The sequence below is a fragment of the Pomacea canaliculata genome, linkage group LG12, assembly GCF_003073045.1.
Source record: "Pomacea canaliculata isolate SZHN2017 linkage group LG12, ASM307304v1, whole genome shotgun sequence".
NCBI lineage: Eukaryota > Metazoa > Mollusca > Gastropoda > Architaenioglossa > Ampullariidae > Pomacea > Pomacea canaliculata.
This window is the reverse complement of record NC_037601.1, coordinates 17768913-17790756: the sequence shown is the minus strand read 5'-3', so window position 1 is coordinate 17790756 and position 21844 is coordinate 17768913. Positions and strand designations below refer to the sequence as shown.

Genomic DNA, 21844 nt, shown 5'->3' with positions numbered 1-21844 from the left:
TATTCACAGCAGTTTAAAGTAGCTAAACTCGATATCGTACCAGTATGTAGTAACTATATACTGACTTTAGTCCTCTTCGTAACTATAAGGTGTTATATAGGGCATCCACTGAAGATTCCATTTTTATCTGTCAGCAGCAAGTCCAGCTATGCTGTCCCAGGACAGTTTCTCCTTTAGTTCTCATGTTTCTTTTGACTTTCTCTATTGGGGTAGGTGAGATCTCCCATTCAGAAAATTATGCTATTGTTATATGAGAAGAGTCTCTATAATTAGGTCTAGAAAAATTACTTTTTTTATTCCGCTCACTCCCAAATTCCCTTTTTTCCTCACCGATTTCGTTCATGTTTGCCACGGTATCATCCGTTTGCTGATGCTTGGCTGTACGGTTAACTTTCGGTTCATTAATTGTAGTCTCTCATTCTCTCGTGTACTCTTAGCTCGCCTCCGCACAGAGATCGAAGTGCATTCTCCAAATTTAATTATTATGATTATTATTCCTTAATTCATTGCTCTTCGGCGTAAACATATATTGCTTAATCTATTTCGGTTAGTCTATTATTTCCAGTGAGGAAATCCATAGTGCGCTAAATTAAGCATGTGACTTCCTGGTCCAGCAACAGTCTCTCACCTGTATCGTTCTCTACGGTGTGTCGCCATAACTTCACAATACTGATCCGTCGTACGTGCTGTTAACAACCCCTCCCCCTCCCCTCCAAACCACAACACCCACCCCGTCCTCTTTGTGCTCCCTGCCGTGTGGTGCTCCTGGCTGTCACCTGCGAGGCGGGGTGTTACCTGGGTATACGTCATCAGATTATGCTGTCCCCGGCCATCATGTCGTCTGGTTTCTGCGCAGTGTCTCATGGCTTATCCTTTTGACAGGCGCACACCTGTGTCATGGCTTAGCTTCTCTCGCTTTTCGTGTCAGCGGGCTGTCGCAGTGGACACAAGGAAAGGTGAGTTGAACTTGGTGCCCCTTCTTGGTTTTGTTTTCTTTTGTGCGAGTTGAAAACTTGTTGTTGCCACCGCGCGACGCTCGGCTTCATGCGATTGTGTTTGTCATGGCAGAGATTAACTGTCCGTGAACCTAACCCGCACAGATCACTGAACCATTTCTCGACCGTCTCTAGCTTGAGACCAGTCGTGCCTGACTGAATAATCTCATTTATTGTAACATTGGTACTTAGCCTGCTCATGTACAGTAACACACACAAACAAACAGCGGAAGCGAACATCGGTGACCGTTGCCTGTCGGCGCCCTAGAATATATTTTTAGCAGGTCACTTTGACACCCGGATATTTGTCCTTTTTGTTCAGTGTAGGGATTAAGCTCTGATCATTGTTTGCTTGTGGCCAGTCAAAAATCAGAATAATAATTTGTTTACATCCGATCGAGTTTCAAAGGTAGGTTTTCTTTGGTTAGCTTCTGCTTTACTCGGCACTAGGGATATGTTCTTGGGCAATACCGAGTCGATGGTTATATTGCTTTTGTTGACAGCCGTTTATTGCAGCAATATGGATAAATTATGGATTTACACCATACAGACCCGTGTTTTAATGGCTGGAGCAGCCACTCACCTCCTGCAAAAGTCAGTCGCCAGGCAAATAACACTTAGATAATTTGTTGTAAACTAGGAGTGATCATGGAAACTTGGCATGCTATTGTTGATGTATTTATGGCTATTTTAAATGCTGCTTATTTTTTTTCATGCTCAAAGCATTTTGAAAATTGAAAGTTGTTGGGGACTTTGTTCCTTAGGGGATTACTAGCAATCTTTAGTGACATGAAATCCACTTTGAAATAAAGATGTACTTTCTATATAGGTGGATTTCAATCTGAGTAGCATGAATGGGCAGTCTGGATGTACATGGTATAATAGTGGAGGTAAAGTGACCAGTGTTTTCCTTATAGTGACTCATGCAAATGTAAGCGCATGCATATAGCATTTCCGTTTTCCTTTTTGGGGAATGGTTCTTTATATTTTCGCTATTGACCTTGAATATGGCAGAAAGTTAGGTTGAAGCAGAAACATACAGTATTTGTGATTCTGTGCATTTAGAAAAAAAAATGTGTTGTACTAGCAGTGATTTGAGTTAAGGCTAGATAGAAACTTAGGTGTGTATTTCTCTTACCTGCTATCCTGAAGCTATGGTAATTTATTGAAATGCTAGTGTCATTGGACTTCCTGATAAGCTGACATAAATCATAGTGTTATGCTTTCAGTGAATATCTGAAATGAAACTGCAGGGAAGCTGTAAAGTCCCTTTAAGGATGTATTCACAGCTTTTTTAAAAAAAATGTGAGTGAGGTTGGACTGTAGTTTGTTGACCAAAAACTATTGTTGAGAATTATTTTATATGGTGTGCTTGAAATAAGCATCATTTTTTAATAAAAGTAACCAAATCTTGATTTGAGGCACAATATGCTAGTAGACATTTAGATGTTGAAAATAAAAGCCACTACCATTGCATGAGTCACATTTTAAGCAGCATCACAAAAATTAGCATTGTTTGGTTGTCTGATTTTTAAAAACAAACCCATAAAAATAATGTTTATTGTTTATAAAGTTTGAAGGGGATGGGTTCAGACGTCTTTCTCTCTCTCCTTCCCATGCACATATTGTTTCATGGACCAGTAGCAGAAACAGGTAAACATTAGTGTACCTGTGTTACTATTATTTTCATTCCTGATAGAAAAAAGCTGATTAGTATGATGGAATGCATGTAAATCTGTGTCACAAACATTTGATAACTAGTAATGACAGAATATCAGCACTTGTGCCCAGTTTATTGCAAAGTGTCTTACAAATTGCCTCTGACCTATATGTTTTAGGGCTTTAAGCTACTCATGGCAAGTTATTTGTGGGACTTTGGTGTTTTTTGCTGAGCCTTTATTCTTGAGATCTTGATCTTCTGAAAACTGTGGTGAACTGTAAACGTTTAAGCTGACATTTACTTTATAATTTTGATGATTTTTAGGTAAGCCGATCATAGAGCCACAGTGCGGAAGATTCTTTACTTCACTGGCTGTTATGTCACGTGACGATGCGTTTGACGTTGATGGCGTTGTTCCCAGCCACGCACCACACAAGCGGAAGCTTGGACCAGTTTTTACAGTTGTAACTTCTCTCCGTTGAACCGTTTCATGACACGTCTTATGACTTGCAAGCTACGATGTCAAGGCTTTGCCGCCGACTGTATTTTGGAATCATGCCAATAAGTGACTGACTGCCACGGAGGGCCTGAAGCGATAGGTATTTTAGTACCGCCAGTGAAGACGTTGGACAGACGGTTTTAGCAGTCATAAATTTCATAACACCTTGGCCTGTGTTTATTCAACTTGACAGGATTTTCTTTCTTGTCTCGGATTATCACTCTGTCTCTGTGTGTGAAGCACATACGACGTCGCACCTGACACAACAGCACGTGCCTGGTAGCATCGCACACACAACTAGACTATATTGTAAGGGTCTTACAGACGGTCCCTGTTTTCAACCAGTTTTCATACCAGTACATAAATTCCCTAGTAGATCGTTGACCATGCAACTAAAAATGAGTGGCAAAGAGAATGAATAGATTCTGTGCATGAAGCTGGAATGGTGGGTTGCGTGCATGGCTGGCAACAACGCAACATCATTGACCTTGTTAGCTCTTGTTGCCACCTTCCCTGGCTTGCCCTCGGTCAGCCTCAGCACCGTCCGTGTCTGTCCGTGCCCAAGCTGTCGTTTGTCGGATAAACTAGACATTGTTTTTGCAGAGGCCACTGGCTGGTCTGGTCGGGCTACTCGGGGGTAGATGAGGTCATGTTTATTAAGCCGCCGGCGCGGCGGTGTTGTTGATGTCCGTTGGGGAAGCCGTTGGCGCCGCTCCTTGTGTCATCCCATGTTGGCGATTGTCAGGCCTGCGCCGTATCTCATCCTCTGTGGGGCCAGTTGCACAACACATTTCTGATTTTAAATACTTTTAGGCCTTTTACATACTTAGATAATCAACACAATGCGCAACAAATTTTAGAACTTTTAAAAGACACACAGTTTTAATATAAGGTAAAACTGTTTTCGTTCCCGTCAGCACGTACAAGGCATAAATGGAATGGGAGGGATTTTTCAAATAAAAAAGTTGCCAGATTCGTTGCCAGGTTTAGGAACTTATGCAGCTATACCCCCTGCGATGCCAGGATGGAATCAACGTAGGTGTGCTATGGGGCCGTGTGAAAACTTCTCTTCCTGGGCAGATGTTGACTGTTGAAATGGTTTACACAGGTGTTCTTCACCACTCATGGTCTGCAAAAAGACGAAATTAAAAAAAAGAGCAAGAAAACAAGAGGGCAAGGGAGTGAGCAGCACCCTGGTTAGAGAAACATGCTGACCTTTTTTGACCTGTGACAAGTGACAGGTCGTTAGGAGCAAGGAAGGAGTGAAGGGGGCGGTAGGAGATTGTGTGACCTGCTCGTGAGAAAAGCTGCACAGGGATTTATAGAGAACACGGCGCAGCAAACGGACATTTGTTGCAGGAATTTGCTCCTTAACTCTTGTGAAGAAACTAGATGAACTCAACATAAAAACTGTAACAGAGACCTCCGTGCATTTTAAAGAAAAAGAACACTCCATTTTTGAGGGGATAGAAGTTTAAATGGAAGGTCAGAGCTCCACGATTTTTTTTTCTCAATGTTATCATCAGCAATGTTTATTTTTAGATTAACAAGAGGGCTTGGATAGTCTATTAAAAGCTTCAGGGTATATTTCCTGCCATAATACACCACCGATTAGTTCTGCACCTAGAAATAAATCTCTTGAGACCTTGTCCATGTTACCATATCTTAAAAGGGTGGCCATTAAGGAATCTGCAGGATTTCGTGAAATCGACATTATTTGTAAACTTGTTTACTCCTTTGTAAACTTTGGATCTTGTTCACTGATACCATCCTAATATTCGGTTCGTTCGACTTTGGCAAAGTGAATGAAAAGCTTTCACATCATAACACTTTGTCTCCCGTGCAATAGTGGGAAGGATCTGAAGAAGTGGGGTGGTTGGGAGGCGGTTTTTGTTATCTCTGATTTGTGTTTTGCCATAATTTTCATGATCAATTTTATGATTTAAAGTTTAAAATGATTCTTTTTTAATACATGTGTTTACAGGAAAGACTATTTTACAAGCTAGATGGTGGACCTCGATTGTAAAACTGTTTCCTCACTCAAGTACTATTCCTTCACTCAAGTACACTGATATCCTGGTTTCACGAACCAGTCCTTGTATTTATGGTACTTGGGGCCCGATTTTATTGGGGGTTGCAACTCTCCTTTCTTCGTGTTATCAGTCACTATTGTACCAACCAACTAGGTGCATGTCTTTGTGATTTTTTTTCCTCTTTTTTTTTTTTTTGTTTTATCTTCCCCAGACCTGTGTGCCTCGTGAATCACCATGTCATGGCGACAGTGAAAGGTTGTGTACATGGTTGAGGTTGAGATGTATAGGACGGAAATCTGTTCTCGAAGAGTGTTGGTAATCAGAACTGCACACATTTTGTTTTGTAAAATGTTTAGAAAAGTCAGCAATAGTGGTTATTGAGGTGAAAAGTCGATTTCCTGACAGAAAAAAGTGTGTTGGATGCAGATAACACTAAGGAAGGGGAGATAGGTTTAGCAAGCTAGTACAGCGCTCTAATTCTATGACATACCAAATGACAGAATATGGAGTTCTTCCTACATCTACCTGTACTCTTATCTCACCTTGTGTACTGAATGAATGTGTTTTGCATGGCCCATAGCACCTGGGTGAACAGATTCCCGGCAGGTGTGCACCTGTGACCGCATGTGCTATTTTCCAAAGGATGGACTGTGTGCATGGTGACCTAAAGGTCGAGAAGGATTGCTTATTCACGTGAACAGCGCGATCTTTCAAACATCGCAAAGTCTGGCATTCCCACCGATTCAAGGCCGGTGATGACGTCTGTGTTGACCTTATTCTCTTCATCACTGGACATCAGAATAATGTGTGGTCTGACAATCAAGTATATAGTTTACAAGATCCATCCCGATCAAAGACTCCACCAATTTTATTTACTAAACCCTGTGGCAGATGTCACTGTCGAAAGTGGGAAAGGCATGTGATTGTACCTTGATGACCTGCGTGTTGACATTTATTTGAAGGCATCTCGGGAAGGGGACAGACTGCGTTTTATTGACTGTGACCCCGTTTTATTGACTGTGATCCCGGCTCTTCATCTCCAGGGAACAACCCTTTCTAGTCTTTCATAGGGCGGATGCAAGTTTGTCAGTTTGTGACGGCCTTTATGTCATCACTAAGCACACCGGCCATTAAAAATGGAGAAGGTCACCTCTGTAGTTAGCGTCACGGATGGGAACAACCACGGGTCGTCAACCGTTGTTGGAAAAGGCAAAGCTATGGTGCCAGCAAGGGCACGGAATGTCCCCCTTCCCCAACTCCTCTTAACCATTTGTTTTTGTCCGATTTTATACAACTATTTTGCTTCATGCTGCTGAGTACAGTTCAGTACCATCAAGATGCAATCCAAAATCTAGTTCTGTTCAGCTGAATAATTCAGATGATAATATGGATCATATATGTTGAAGCTACAGCTAGTGTTGACATCAATGACAAAAGTACACTTTTGTCTGTATTTGTCCTGCAGAATAAATTGCATTGTTTCTTGTTCCAGACCAGCAAAAGTACAATTCTTTTAAAATGACGGTTTCATTTCAAGATACTAATTCACAAAATTTGATTAAATAACTCTTCACTGGTGAAAGATAATATTTCAAATAGGAATCGCACAGGTGTGCACAGAAATAGGTTAAATATGTAATTTCAAGTTTAAAGATCCATCAACATATGCAGCCTGTCTTCCCAGTGGGCTTTCCCTTGAGGACACGTCTTCTAACTCTTCCCATACAGTTCACACCCTCAAACAGGAACATCTTCAAAGCTGTATGAGCTTAGATAATGTTTGAGATTTGACCTCCATTGTCTGTGCCACATCTGTGTTTGAAGGCTGAACAGAGCAAAGAGGGGGCCTTGGGAATTGGCATCCTGTAATCAGGATGTCATTTGTAATCAAATACCCACATATCTGTAATGCTAGGCAGGTCGGTAATGCTGGGTTGATAAATCTGAAAGCTAACCTAAATCAACGCAAAACCGCAGTGTGCCTCTTAAATAAGTCTAAGTTAAAAAAAAAATACCCATTGAAGTTTTTTGTAAAACATAAAATCTTTGGCGAGAAAGAATTCCTAGTAAAGAGAAATTAAACATTCCGTGTATTTAATTTTAATGTTATGACATATATTTGAAAGACTATTTACAAGAAAATGTTAATGGTTGCACATGTACACATTACTTAGACCTGAATCTGGTCATTGCTGTCCCTCTGTGTTTATACCTAGTCAGGGAACAGATATTCCAGTTTAGTTTCAAAGAATGCTTTTCAGGAGGAATGTAGGTTTTTTTCCCCAAAGCCCAGCCCCCTCCTGCTGTCTTCATGTTTAGTGAAATAATCTTTAAATGCAAATTTATTTGTTTTCAGATCAATTTGTAAATGAAATGCCTTGAGGGAATGGTATTTGAACAAATGCAATGAACATGGCAAGCTATAAGAATGGAATGAACAAGCTTATCTTGTGCCTCATAACAGGTTTGTTTTTCAGTTGTGACTTTTGTATAGGATCATTCTTAATTTAAGCTTTACAAGAAATTCACTAAGCTTTGTTAAATAATGAGAAAGACTTGATCAACATGTGTAGGCGAAATAATAAATACTTTTACAGAGTATTAAGTTTTAGACAGTTGTTGCAAGATAAATGATTAGGTAATATGTTTATTTACATTTTTGGGAATAAAATAGACATTATGTAAGAGGTTTTTTTTTTCTTTTAGTGGTTTTGTGCATTGATGGACAGCCAGACTATCAGAGGGCAGGTAAGATCTGATCTTAAGTCACCAGGGTGTGAGTGTGAACATCTACTGTGTGCAAATGTGTATCAGTGTTTTCTTCTTTACACAAATTCTCATTACACAAAGTTGACTTTACATAAAGAATTCTGAAAGAAATTGGCACTCCAAAAAAAAAAAAAAAAAACCCCAAAAGTTTCTTATGTAGAACAGACATTTTCATTTCATCATTTTGGTTATTATCATGGTGCAGTAATTAAAATGTGTCATGCATTTTATGACTTTTGTGAAATAAAGATGTAACAGTCACAAGTAGCCAAAAGTGTTTGCGTCATAGACAAAGAGCTGTATTGATTTTATATGTATAACTCTTAAAGGAACCACGGCAAAGATAATAATCATATTTACAAGTAGAAAAAGGTTATTTAAGGACAAATAAATTAAAAGTTATTGATGATTATCTATTTTTCTGTTATAGACACTTCTGAATGTTGCTTATATTTTTCATTGCAGAGATAGACCTTTGTGAAAAAGTACCAGGCTTTGAACCCAATGGAGCACATCTGTCTTCTGCTGGTGACAAAATTATGGCCTATGTCAATTGGACAGGGCCAAGCAAACCACCGATGTGTCTTATGAGGTTTTCAACATGTGAATCCTGTCGACTGCGTGTAACACCTTTGTCAACATTTCAGTTCTATCAGTGTGCCCCCTCAGAAAATTATCTACGCTTTGATGGATGGTGTGCTCCAGGGTATGTTCTTCAGTAGCATTACCATTCTTCAGAAAAAATATTTGGCCTACCTGTCAGAGCTACCGATGTTCTGTCACCCCAGGCAGTCTCTTCGATCTGCTCGTGCTGACCTCTCTCATGAATTAGAGACAAGAAATTTTTGTCAACACTCCTTCCCTGGCCTTGTATTTCAAGCGTAAAACACCAATTCATCCCCTACCTACCACCATTCTTGTTTCTTATTTTGTGGGCACAGCAGTCTGAGCTCACCTACACATAGGAAAATTAAGTTATCATCATGATCATGAATGTGCAGGGTAGTAAGCTTGTTTTTCGTTGGACATGATGTTGCTAGTCATGTTATCTTACTCATGATCAGCTAGGCAGAATTGCTGAGATAAAAGGCAGCTACCTAGATTGCTGCCACACTTGATTGCTAAAATATTGAACCTTTTTAATTTTGGTTTCCAGATGCACCTACCTACACTTATATGACCGAGACTACAGCAATCAAACTGCGAGGTCTTACAGCAATGAAACCATTTTTGAAGACTATGTGACCCAGTCACGATTCCTCTATGTCATTGCCTGTGCCAACAAGAGTGTCGAAAACAGAATATTCATGAAGATTAACATTTCCTCAGAAGGTAAGTACTTCGACTTACTTATAATCCAGAATAATAAATAACTGATCAGTCCACTATCATGTTTGTGAACTGGTGGTGCAAGGAGTGCACAATGATAATAAAATATGTTTATCTCAGACATGGTGAACCATTTAGAATGTTATTGAAAATATTTGTTAGAACTTAAATGTGTACACTGATGAGGTCTGTGCAGTTACATTTTCTGGTTTGTTTGATAATTTTTGTTACGTTCGTCTCTTATGCTGGGTGGTGGTGTACCAGGGTTTTTGATTCCAATGGCAAATGAAACAAACTGTGCCTCTGGTTTCCATCAACTAAAATAATAGGTCATTTTGTAGAAGAGAAATAAAAAACTGGACATTAAAGGGCCAAGTCATTAATTTCTGTTAATTTAAAGATCAGAAATGGAAAACAGCCATGGAAATACGAGACTTGAGAATAATTAGAAACTAAAGAATAGAAATCTGATGTATTTAAGGATCTAATGTACGCAAGTCTTGAAACTTTTTCCCTTGTGGCACCCGTGATGACTGCCTGCCCCAACCCCATTCCTCAACTTTGGTAAACCACAGGTGCTGGAATAAACTGTTATTATTTCATCTTTCTGTTATGTTAAGGAGAAAAATTTTAACAAAATTTAGATTTCTATGACTCCATGATGTTAATTTTTCTTTTCAGTGAAATCTTCTTTCTTTCAAGCCACTTCAACTGATGTGGGGAAAAAATATATATTTACATCTCCATTTTTCCCAAACGAATATGCTCTTAATTCAGAAGTATACAAATACATATTTCTTTGTGCCTCCCAAGATGAGTTCATTACTATTTCGTTTGATGACTGGCAGTTGGCAGATACCTCTTCTCTAGCTGTGAGTATTTTCTTGGTTTTGGAAAAACATTTCATTAAAATGTTACCTTTTATAATGGAGTTGTTTAAGATTATGAAAGTTGTTTAAAAGAGAGGAACATTTTCTTAGCAGGATTGATATCAAGATGAAATGAACAACTCAGATGAACTGGTTTTGGTAGCATACATTATGGGTTGAAAGTATATGAGATGTGATGCTTCAATTTCTTTCTTCATTAACTGGCCATAATTGACTCTTAAGAAAAATAAGATAATTGTGTGAAGTATAAATTTTCAAGTGTTGACTTAAAAGGAAGAGTAAAGACATTTGTAAAAAGAATAGAATTAGTGATTGTTTAATTCCATTAATTAATTTTTTCTGGTTAATCAATAGAGAAATAAGATCACTATGGGTGTCAGCTGGAATCTTTTTTTTTTCTTTCAAATTGTAAACACTACTTTTACGTTAATTTCAACCAGTTAGAGAACAAACATCTTGGAAAAGACTGTTGAAAAATCTTTCCCTGATGAAATTTAAATATCTGCTTTCACTGTATTTATATTATTTTTAGCAAATTAAAGCATGCAAGATTATGAGATGGTGTGATGGTGTATGTTTTGTATCAGTGTAAAGTACCTTGAGCTTGCCTTTGTTGGTGAGGTAAACTACTGCATAAATAAGCAGTATTTATTTTTGGAATAAAATATAGGAATGCTTATGTATGTGCAAGTATGTGTACACAGTCTCTCATCATGTATATAAATATGAATTAAAAACAAAACTTTATTTTGCTCCCAATCCTTATTTGTGCTATTATATGCATACCTGTGCACATACATTCTTTCACACACACATATATCGATAGGCCAGTATTAATTGGCACAAATGCATATATATGACACTTTCATCTAATTACAGTTTGATAGTGCCAATATTGTTGGCCCAGTTAAAGGATCAAGTAGTCGACCCTGGATCATCTCCAATAGCTTTCAGCTGGTGATGACGTTTAACACTGGATCATACTCTTTTGGAGACCACATTGGCTTTAAGGCCACATACTCATTTTTCAAAGAAAAAGGTTTGTCATCATTTTGCTCCTTTAGGTTACTCAAATTGATCTAAACAGCCATTTCCTTATCTGGCATATAAAGCAGGTATTGTGGTTAATTCTTCAAATTTTGTCTGAAGTAAATTGATACAAACCGTAACTAATCCTGACTATACTGTAAGGTAACCATTTGTGATGCTAATTGGTGATTGTTTTTTTTTGTTTTTTTTAACAGATCGTTATGACATGCCAGCTGTTGTTACAAGTAAGTTTTATTGTATGCACTTCTCTTGCTCTTATTCATTTTCATCTTTATGTAGGGAGGTTCTATGACATGAAAACGTACTACTATAACTGTGTAACTTTTGCGATACCAAGTCATCACTAGGAGAGCTTACAGGGTCTGTCTTATGAAGTTTAACTCCTGTTGCACATTAATCTGTTCATTGTATGAAAGTGAAGTATTGAACTTTTGTGTTCTGTGCTGTATTGTATTCTTCAGTTTAACTTTCCCCCCTACAGATTGTGGTGACTGGATAACTGACAGGGAAAGTGGAATCATTTCCTTCAATCCCACATTCAATGGACGTGACTACTATGACTGTCTCTGGGTTATTGAAAAACACAAGAGTTATGATGGAGTCGTGGTGAAAGTTATCAACTACAGCATATCAGGAACAGGTATTGTTTATTCCTGAGCATTTACATCAGTGATAAAACAGAATGTGTACATTGTTACATTGCAATACTAACTTTTCATTGTCTGCAAATATTCATTGAGATGCCCCTCTAATGTATGTGTGCCTGTATATGTATGTATTGTTTATGTTTACATGCTAGTCTAATTATTTAACCTGTAGTAGATGTGGCGGGAGGAGTGTGTTTGCACCCCACTTTCTGCATAGTACACCCTCTGCAGTGCTAGCTGCACTGTGGGCTAGACATCCATCAGGTATAACATTTTGTGGCTGTGCTCATGTTATCTCCAAAGAAGTATGCGAATGTGTGCTATGTGGTAGGACATCACAGTTACCCTGGTGTTTAATCAACTCACATTTTACTTGTTACAAATGCACCTGTAATTGATTTTTTTCCTTGAGCATAAACATTGTGCTGGTTTATCAGTACTATCCTGTACCTAAGCAGGGGTGCAACTGATTTTAGCACAAAAGAATACTGTAAATATAATGTTTTTCAGCAGCATTTATTATTAATTGATTCTGAGAGGCTGAAGGGATTGGCTCTCCTTGAGTTTGTTTATGTTTTGTAGTCATGCTTCAACTTGGATAAAGTGTTAGACTTTCATGTTTACATGTGATTCTGCTGTGTTTTCTTCCTCTTCTGGTTTGTAACAGGACTTTATATAATGTTATTTTTAAGTGCAAACTGTTCGGATCTATTGGCTGGATTCAACTGCATCATGCTTCACTCGCTTCAGCAGCGACCTTGTGCTGCATTGAATAAACTGAAGTGATGATCACCCTCTTCCAGTTTCATTTGATAACATTTCTTCATATTCTCAAGATTACTCAATATCTTCCCAGTATTCTCCTGATGTAACTTACCTTATTCTCTGGAGTCGTTATTGTTAAAAGCTACAGTGATGAACCTTTATTGCTGGAACGCACCAAGTCCTTGCATTGTTCTTCGTTTTACTATTTCGTGATTTTGTTCAGCGCAATGAGTCAGCCTTTGGCTGAGATATTGTGTTTTATAAATTCCCACATATTATTATTTCTATTAATAATTATATTTTACTTTGAAAATACATGTTTGCATGTCCAGATTGTCTGCCTTTATAACAGAATAGAGTGTTTCTTATTTGCAGGTATGTATAACAGTCCCTATCAAATCAATCAGCTGGAGATCCGAAGTGGTCTTACTTCAGTAGGTCATATTGAGGAAACAGCTAATCCAAGCACAAACCCTCGAGACACACCAGGGTTCAATACTTTAATTTCAAGAGAAGGATTTTATGTGCGCCTCAAGGGACACTACAGTGGCTCGAGAGATTTTGTACTCGCCTTTGCATCATTCAAGACAGGTAATCATTGATTCATACGAACATGCACAACACTAAAAAGTTATAAAAGTGGTCTCTCTTGGTATCTTCTTTGCTCCAGTGTTTCGTTGGGATGACAAATTAGGTGGGAAAAGTCCAGTGTTGTAAAGATTTGTAATAAACCAAAAGTAGTCATTTTAATACCAATCACACACAAATCCCTTGGCTAGAAATGAGAAAACTATTAAAAACACTAAAGAAATAAGTGAAGGGGGTGGGGTAGTCCTAAGAGTGACAGTCCTATCTTGACAAAAATGTCAGAAACAACTGTTTATGTTTCCTTTGCAGTTGTAGATTCAGTTTGTAGATATATCTCACTCCTCTCATTTTTCAGACAACTGCAAAAACTTGTTTCTTTGCGACAATGGAATGTGTATTCCTTCGTATCTCAGATGTGATGGTATTGATCACTGTGGGGACTATTCTGATGAATCATACCTGTTGTGTGGTAAGTCTTTTGGCAAATGTTTTCTGAGTTTTAAATGTGGATAATTTGAGTCAACATTTTCTTATTCATGACAGCTGAAATGCCAATTTCAGTAGGCCTGAGTGTTTGCTGCTAAAAGCAGTTAGACTTCAAACTTCCTCAAGAACTATGTGCTTGGGAAGAAACAGCTATTTTCAAAAGTGGAATGAATTTTCTATAGTGTTAAATGTCTTGAAATAATTTTTTATATGGCACTATGACTGAGTTAATTTTTCATTCATTAAACCTATGTATGTAAATAAAATATTTCAGAAATATATGTGTAAGTGTAGTTCAGACACAAGCAGAGATGAGTAAAGAGCAAATGCACTTGCAATATTTTATACAATAATGACATCTGTAATCCCCTAGTATAGCTGTTGTGATGCAGTGAATTTTGCAAGCTCCCAACCATATGTAAACGTTTAGTATGAAGAAGCTTTGTGATAAATATTTCAGTATCTATTATCTCCAGCAAAAGTAATAATGTTCCTTTGAATTTTAGGGCCAACTACTTCCAATGGTGGATCAGGAATCCAGTATGGTAGCACCCTAAGTGTGGGCATCATTATACCGATTGTGGTGTCTGTCTTTCTTTTGGTTGTCATCTGCCTTCTGGTCATCTTCATTCGGCGCTGTCGTAAGCTGTCCATCGAAGCTCACCGATCTCGCCGGTTCGGTCAGCATGTCAGCACCATCAGTGGTACAGTCAGCAGCCGCCAGCGTATGTAAAATGTCTGCGTAAATCATTCAAACCTTGGTATCAGAACATGACTTGTTTCAGATAGTCATTTTTGGAACTGTGTTTCCATTACTCTTATGGGAATAATTTCTCATTCTGACATACCCAAATCCTGCATACTTTCCCTAAATAATTTTTTTCAAACTGTATAACATCTACATATCAAATAAATAGGTCACTGTAATATAAAAGATGGTCAGCAGCAATTATTTTTTTAATTAACCATTGAATAATAATTCAGATTCATCAGGAAAATGCATTGCCTTTGTTTAGCCACACAGTTAAGAAAAGGGTTGGAAAATGAAGCGTTAAAGACCACTTTTTTCTTGAGGTCTGTGTGGAATGCCAATCTCCTTCACTATCTTAGCTTCCCCAACCCTTTATGGCTGGGGGGTGGGGAACCTTTTTCTCTTCAAAGGTCCATTTGGATATTTGTAGCATCATTCGCAGGCCATACAAAATTGCCAACTGGAAAATTAGCTTGCTATATTTAATGAAACTTTTATATAGCTCATCCTAAAAGGATGGCTAGAAATGTTTTGCTAGTACCACATCGACTAATTTCATTATTTTAAAATGTATGTTATTATTATGACTCAGTATAACTTTATGTTGCTATGAAAAAAAAACCCCAGATTTAATGAATTTCAAGTCCTACCTGAATTGCTTTGGCTGGGCCAGACCAAATGATTTTGTGGGCCTTATGTGGCTTGCAGGCCAGATGTTTCCCACCCCTGTTCTGTGGAGTTGGGTACCCATTCTGGACAGCTGGGTTGAATGGGGAAAGTTGCTGTGCCACACAGGTTTCAAACTGGCATGCTGTGGGGTTGATTGTCAATGTTCTAGTGACTCATTTATTCTTTTCCTGACATAGAATTGTTAATCTACTCATGCATCATGTATGTTCAGAATTCCAATACAAAAAATTGTCTTATTTCTTATAATAGAACTTAGCGGTTCTATCAGCAGGATAGGGTATTAAAAAGTTCTTACACTGGGAATTTATATACCAGCATTTCTGATACCAAGGTTTGACTGTACGTAGATAGGTCCCCTTTCTTCAAGACGTTTTATAAATTCATTATACAGAGTTTTGAAGAAACTTTTTATCTTGCATGGGTGCAACAGGCTTAGTATTCATTAGTGAATTTGCCAAAACACTTTATTTTAATGTGTTGAGCAATTAAGCATTTTACCTTGAAAATGGTGATTAATTGCCCATGTGAGCAGAGCTTTACGCTGGCAGCTGAAAATACGCTTGTTCTAAGATGCTAGTATCAGAATTTACAGGTTTTGTCTGTCTGACATTTCAAAAAATGTGTGTACATGTGTGTGTCTAGAAGCCAGTAATCACACTGTCAGGCTTTCAGGCTTTAAGAAGTGTGATGGAGAATAAGCTGTTTTGCTCTATGTTTGTTCTGTCACCAATAGAACTTACAGACTATTGATGAAGCATTTTCATATGCAGGTCATAATAGGAGAAGAGGTCAGGGACCTGGAGCAACATTCGAACCTCCACCTGCTTATGATGATGTTCTCCATTCCACACCTATTGGCTATCTGAATATGGTGAGTAACTATGTTACAGTTAGTGTTTAGGAAAAGATGCATTACAGTTTAATTTTAAAAGATGGAATGCTTAGGAATTAATGGAATAATGTGCAGCCCATTTGCAAAGTCTGTTGCACTAAGCATGTAACTTACATTTATTGCATTAATGGTTTGGTTTTTCATTGAGGGGAGCATTTGTGGAACAATTTTCATCTTTAAAATTTTGTTGTTAAACTGCAATGACAAGAACAAACTTACTGTTAATGGTTGTCATGGTTGCAGGCCTTTTCGGATCGACAGTCAAATCCTCTGACTGGATTGCTGGAGCCACCCAGCTACGAGGAAACCATGACCCCAACAGAGTCATGTCCCCCAAGCAGTTCACATGACCTGTCCTCAGACTCCAGTTCTCCAGAGACTGTTGCCCACTCTCACTTCTCCTCTTCTTACTCCAGTGACGACACACATCCTGGTGATGATCATCATCACGAGTATCAGGATCAGTTGCACAGCATTAACTCTGTGTCATCATCAGACGCTTCCAGTGAAGACATGGACCATGCTAATGCATGGCACAATGCGAGGCTTAGTCCTGGGAATGTAGCATTGACGCCTAAAGGGACTGTTGAGCAGCCCAATTCCCGTCGAAGCATTGCAAAACCGGTGGATGAGAACGTTTGCAGTGTTGAAGTGCCACTGAGTGAGTGCCCAAGCAACAAACAACTTAACCACAAGCATAATAAGAAAGGCAGTCAACAAGCAAATGAGGAAGACTTAAACCAGATTACGCCATCCATAATGAGCTCTGCGAGAGATTTGGAAAATACAAGGAGATTCTCACAGGCAGCTATAACAGAGGACCCTTCATTGGGCACATTTTGTCATGTTGAAAACTCTCCTGTAATTTGTGTTCCCCCAGTTGTACCTAGTGACACACCCAGACTTCCTCAAACTGTGGATAGTAGCTGCCGAGGAGATAGAGATGTTCCTAAAATGGGAATTTTGTCTGCTCAGTGTGGCACAGATGCAGACATGCTGCCCTCAAGGCAACGAGACCCGACACCTCAGAAAAGATACACTCGTAACCCCAATGCTTCTGAGTCAAAGCAGCCAAGACTAGATGCAGAAGGCAGAAAGGTCCATGATGGAGGAAAAAGGAGGAATCTTGGCAAGAATGGTCACACACCCTACAGCCTGTTAAGTCGTTCCATGGTAGACATCAGCAGACAGGAAGAAGAAGTTAGTGTGAAGCCACTTCAAACCACTAAAATGCTGAGTAAATCAGTTGATAACATACAACACGCATTACCAGATGGGCAGTCTGTGCACAAAAGAAACAGACTAGATTATGGTGGCGTGGCAGATGATTCTGCTTTGTCCCCAGGCCACTGGAATGAAGCAGCAGCTTTGCCTGAGCGTTGTGTACCTTTTGAGAGAGATGCCGGCAGGGATCATGCCCTGGATGGGAAAGATGGGGCAAAACCAATACCTCGTCCCAGAAAATCTTTATTACGCAAAAATAAGTCAGGGTCAGACGTCGGATCCTCATGAGAGGTCAAAGATAGATAACTCTCAGCAGCAGCAAAGAAAGGAAATGCACAAAGACCAGACAACTCTACAAAAGATGAGCAAATCCAGAAGTCAAGGTCAAGCATGTCTAGTGAAGGAAGAAATATTCCACACCCTATGAATCACAGGCACATGCATGATGTAGCCAAAGATGGACAAAACAATTCTCGATCTGAAAGGTCTTCTCCAGGATATGAAGGTGCCTTACCGTCTGGTATGAGAGAGAGGCAAGATGGATCTCAGCCCAGATTCAGTCCTCCTGTGAATTCTTTCAATCATGGCAGACAGGAGACCGGGAGGAGTGGCATCGACAAGTGGCCAGAATTGACACAGTCAACTGGAAATGCTTCAGACCAAAACTCAAAGAAACTGCCAGGTCAAATGAACAATCATAGTCATGATATGCTGCCAAGAAATATGCAGCCTAATTCATATCAGTATGAAAGGGAGCATTCTGGTCAACCACCCAGAGATGCAGAACCTCGTAGTGAGAGCTCAGGAGGAAGGTTGAAAAGCTCAAGGAACCCTGCAGGTCAGAACAGTGGTCCTGCCCTTGACAGACCACCTCAACAAGGTGATAATAGAAATCCATGGCCTGATTTGCCACAGCATGCAAGATTGCCTTCTGGACAGAATAGGCCTCAAAAGCCTAGAGATTCATCTGGCGAATTCAGTCATCGTCGTGACAGGCCACCTCAACAAGATGGAAGAAGTACTTGGTCTGATGCATCACAGCAGCACAGAATGCAGCCTCATGATGGGCGATCACGTCCACACAGAGAAGTAGCAGCTGAAGACCAGTTTGGTAACAACAGTAGCAGACCATCTAGACAAGGTGGTGAAGGCCCTCCACAATCAGAAGGATTTCACTATCCGAGGGGCCAGTTGCACGAGAAAGCACCTCATTCGTCCAGAAACACAGCAGCTGTCAATGAGAACAGTACGCACAGAATGGGGCCTGCAGCGCCATCTGCATGGGGACAACCTGACAGCAGAAGCGCAGCTAGAGGATTACAACAGGCAGCGGGTGGAATAAGCCAAGGCAACCACTTTTCTGGGCATAATAGACCCATGGACTCTCGTTTGGTGCAGCCAAATTCAAGCAGAGATGGGCATGTAAGTTCCACAGCAAAGGCCAGATATAGCAAACCTGGCATTGTGCATGATACTTCCACAGGTTCGCCAAAGGACTATGCAAATGGTGAGTCAAGGAAAGGTGCTGTATCAAATAGAGAAGGACAGGCAGAACCATTTCATCCAGATAATGCATCTGTTTGTTTGCAGCTGGAAGATAGCAAACCAGGAGACATGTTTGTTTGACAATGAATGTACTATTTCTATGGCACAAGGCCACTGTAAATACACCTGCATAAAGTAGATGCCACACTATGTAAATGTCACTCTAAAATGTTTGCAGCTTAGTGCTTCAAAGTAAACAACACAGAATGTAGACATGTAGAGGGTATGGGTTAAATGTAGCTTCGATCCTAAATCCTTGTACTTGTGTGTGAATGCATGTGTAAATATTGTAATGCATGTTTCATTAACGAGGCTAATTAAAAAAAAAAAACAAACATATTGTTTATAGGAAGCTCACACATTCATATGCAAGTACATTTGGAATAAGGTCTAAATGAAGTTATATATGTACAAATGGAAAGATGTCTCTTTTTCCTGTGAAGGTGCCTTTATTTGAAAAAAAATTTTGTTTTTATATATATATAGTTATGGCATTTGGTGGTGCAAGAGAGGCACAAGAATGGACAAATCTGGGCATCCATTGTCCATTCACTTTGCAAGATCATCACATAATAATTCTACCCCTTTTATTGTTTTGGGCTGTGAGGCACATCGAGATTGTGCTGTATAAGGGCTCTTTAATAATAATAAGGCAATTTTATAGTAAGATTGTATTTAGCAGACAAAGGGAATCTCCACTTCTCTCAAATAAAAATATAAACAAAATCACTTTTGTTTGGTACAGATTGTTAATAATGTAACATGCTAATAAGGAATGTATTAAATTTACAGTATTATAATTTTATGATTCATCATGGTCTTTAGTCGTTTAAAAGTAACATTTTAGCCAGTGGCAGGCATGTTTTATGTGGATAATAAATAGCAGATCATCTTGATGATGCAATAACCCTAGATAACATCTCCTTCATGCATGCCAGTAGTGAATCATCTCTGTTCAGATTTTATTTTTGGCAATCTAGTTTTTTTGGTAGTCCAGTAATGCATTCCATAATTATTTGTTATAGTCAAGAAATGTGTCAAAATTTAACTGGAATTTTCTTGATTGTTTTTTAACTTTCATATTGTGTTTGTACTCCAATTTCAAATAATATATATATTTATACATTTTTCTAACATATATAAAAGATGGTAAAGTATTGCCATTTCTTGCTTGCTGAAGATGGACTAAGAGATGGACTCTCATGTCTTGAAGCAAAGAAGCCCGTATTATTCCAAATGTATTAGAAAAACCTCTTTAACACCTTCCTGATCATGACCCCCTCAAGACCTAACTTTTTTTTACAGACATATTTTGTTGCCTCCCCAACCCAGCTTATGACTGACACTTTGTGCTTTACTACTATGCTGTTTTTTTTTTTTTTTGAAGTTGCCTGTTGAAAAAAAATTAAGTATATTTTAAAATAAGCTGCTTCTGGCTGCTTGCCTTATTTTACAATTTACTAGAGAAATGAATGTAAAATAAGTACATTTTGAAAGAGACTGCTTGTTCTATGGGTCACCTGTCATTTTGACCCGAACTGTGTTGCTCCAGTTATAGCTACTCTATTGTTGTAATGCTGAAAGTCAAATCCATCTAGACCTGAAAGATGGTAGGGTTATGTATCAATGTAAAATATTATCAACAGAGCCATGCGTTATTTGAAAAAGTTCAGCTACCATCTCACTAAGCAAAAACACATTCAGAGAACAAATTACACAATGGTGCTCACCATGGTTTTCTTTTTAATCATTGATTTTTTTTGTGTGTTTTTTTTTTTTTTTTTATCAATTATTAAAAAAATTGTAATTATTCTTCAGTTTGGAGGATCTGATCAAATTATGTGCATATATATTTGATGAACCAGGTGTTACACCATGGGCATTCATTTAGCCTGTGCCTGGTCGATTCAACTTTCAGTTTGGGATACCCAAACTAGGACGTATGGTTATGACAGGGTTAATATAACCAAGGGAATATGGTTTTGGTTGAAATGACCAGTGCCCGCTCATTATTGTCTTTTTACCATTTTGCGCACATCAGTTGATTGTGCTTTATTAACAGTCTTTTGCAGGTCACGTCTGTCAAAATTATTGTGACTGACTAGGCGCTATTATCATGTTCAAAAATATAAATGGTGCCTTTTAAGAGAGCCTCTTCATTTACATGTATTGATTTCTCTTACCTTTATAAAGAAATCTTCAATCAAGTTTAACAATGGCAGAATAAGATGACCAAGTCAAAGTGAAAATGACAAAAATGCTCTATGATATGGTTTTCAAGAGCATTTAGTTAAATTTTGAATGAATTTATAGGTGTTTGAAGTTAGGGTTCATGGAATAAAAGCAGACTGTTTGATCTACCTGCTAGGGCCCTTCTAAGTTAAACTCGATTTTGGTAGTTTCTAGGAAGTCTTAATCGTGAGTTTTTACTGTATTTTTCATGTAAAAAGCTACATGAAGAACTATATAGCTAATGGGTCATAGAGTATTGTTTACAGTATTTAACTATATTATTATTAATATCAGCATTTAACTATGTTAGTATTAATATCAATGTATCAAGAATAATAAAGTGGTGGGAACTTTGATCTTGTGTTACAGTTTACCATTTTGTAAAAATTTCTTTTGCCTATTGAAACTTTTATATTTGGTTGGTTTTTATAATAAAGTCAGCCTCAAAGTCTTCTTGATCTTTATGTTTTCACTTGTTTGAATTGGTAATAAAGGATGTCATTTAGGCAAAAATGTCTAGTTGGACACTTTTAAGAACTATGAACCTTCTCAATCTTAATAATGGAAGGGTGGTGGGGAGATAACTGCTCAGACTTCTTTGTAATAACTAAATGGTTGGGGGCCAAAGAGTTATATAAGTGATTGGGACTACCTTCCAAGTTGAATGACACTTGTTGTACAGGGCTTGTGCCCTGGTGGTGAGTGGGTGATCCAGTAGATCAACAGTAAAGTGTGCTCATCACCAAAACAGGATTGAGTTGATCTTCCTAGAAAAAGTCATTTCTCTCTGCATGTTGCA

At 38.5% G+C, this 21844-nt stretch overlaps 1 protein-coding gene across 5 annotated transcripts; it reads left to right on the top strand.

The window, feature by feature from the left end:
• The first annotated feature begins 780 nt into the window (after window positions 1-780).
• LOC112577300 lies at window positions 781-21496 on the top strand. 5 transcript variants are annotated; one of them, XM_025260354.1, is made up of 14 exons: window positions 781-956; window positions 7544-7651; window positions 7894-7935; window positions 8422-8662; window positions 9113-9288; window positions 9967-10157; window positions 11055-11214; window positions 11420-11449; window positions 11707-11865; window positions 13013-13228; window positions 13581-13694; window positions 14218-14391; window positions 15923-16023; window positions 16288-21496. In XM_025260354.1, the coding sequence occupies exons 2-14, from the start codon at window positions 7594-7596 to the stop codon at window positions 17554-17556; spliced, it is 2931 nt and encodes a 976-aa protein (XP_025116139.1). In that variant the 5' UTR covers window positions 781-956; window positions 7544-7593; the 3' UTR covers window positions 17557-21496. The 5 variants fall into 5 exon arrangements, with proteins under 5 accessions (XP_025116139.1, XP_025116138.1, XP_025116135.1 ...); XM_025260353.1 differs by having other exon boundaries at window positions 14218-14415; XM_025260350.1 differs by having other exon boundaries at window positions 784-956; window positions 14218-14436.
• Window positions 21497-21844: the final 348 nt, after the last annotated feature.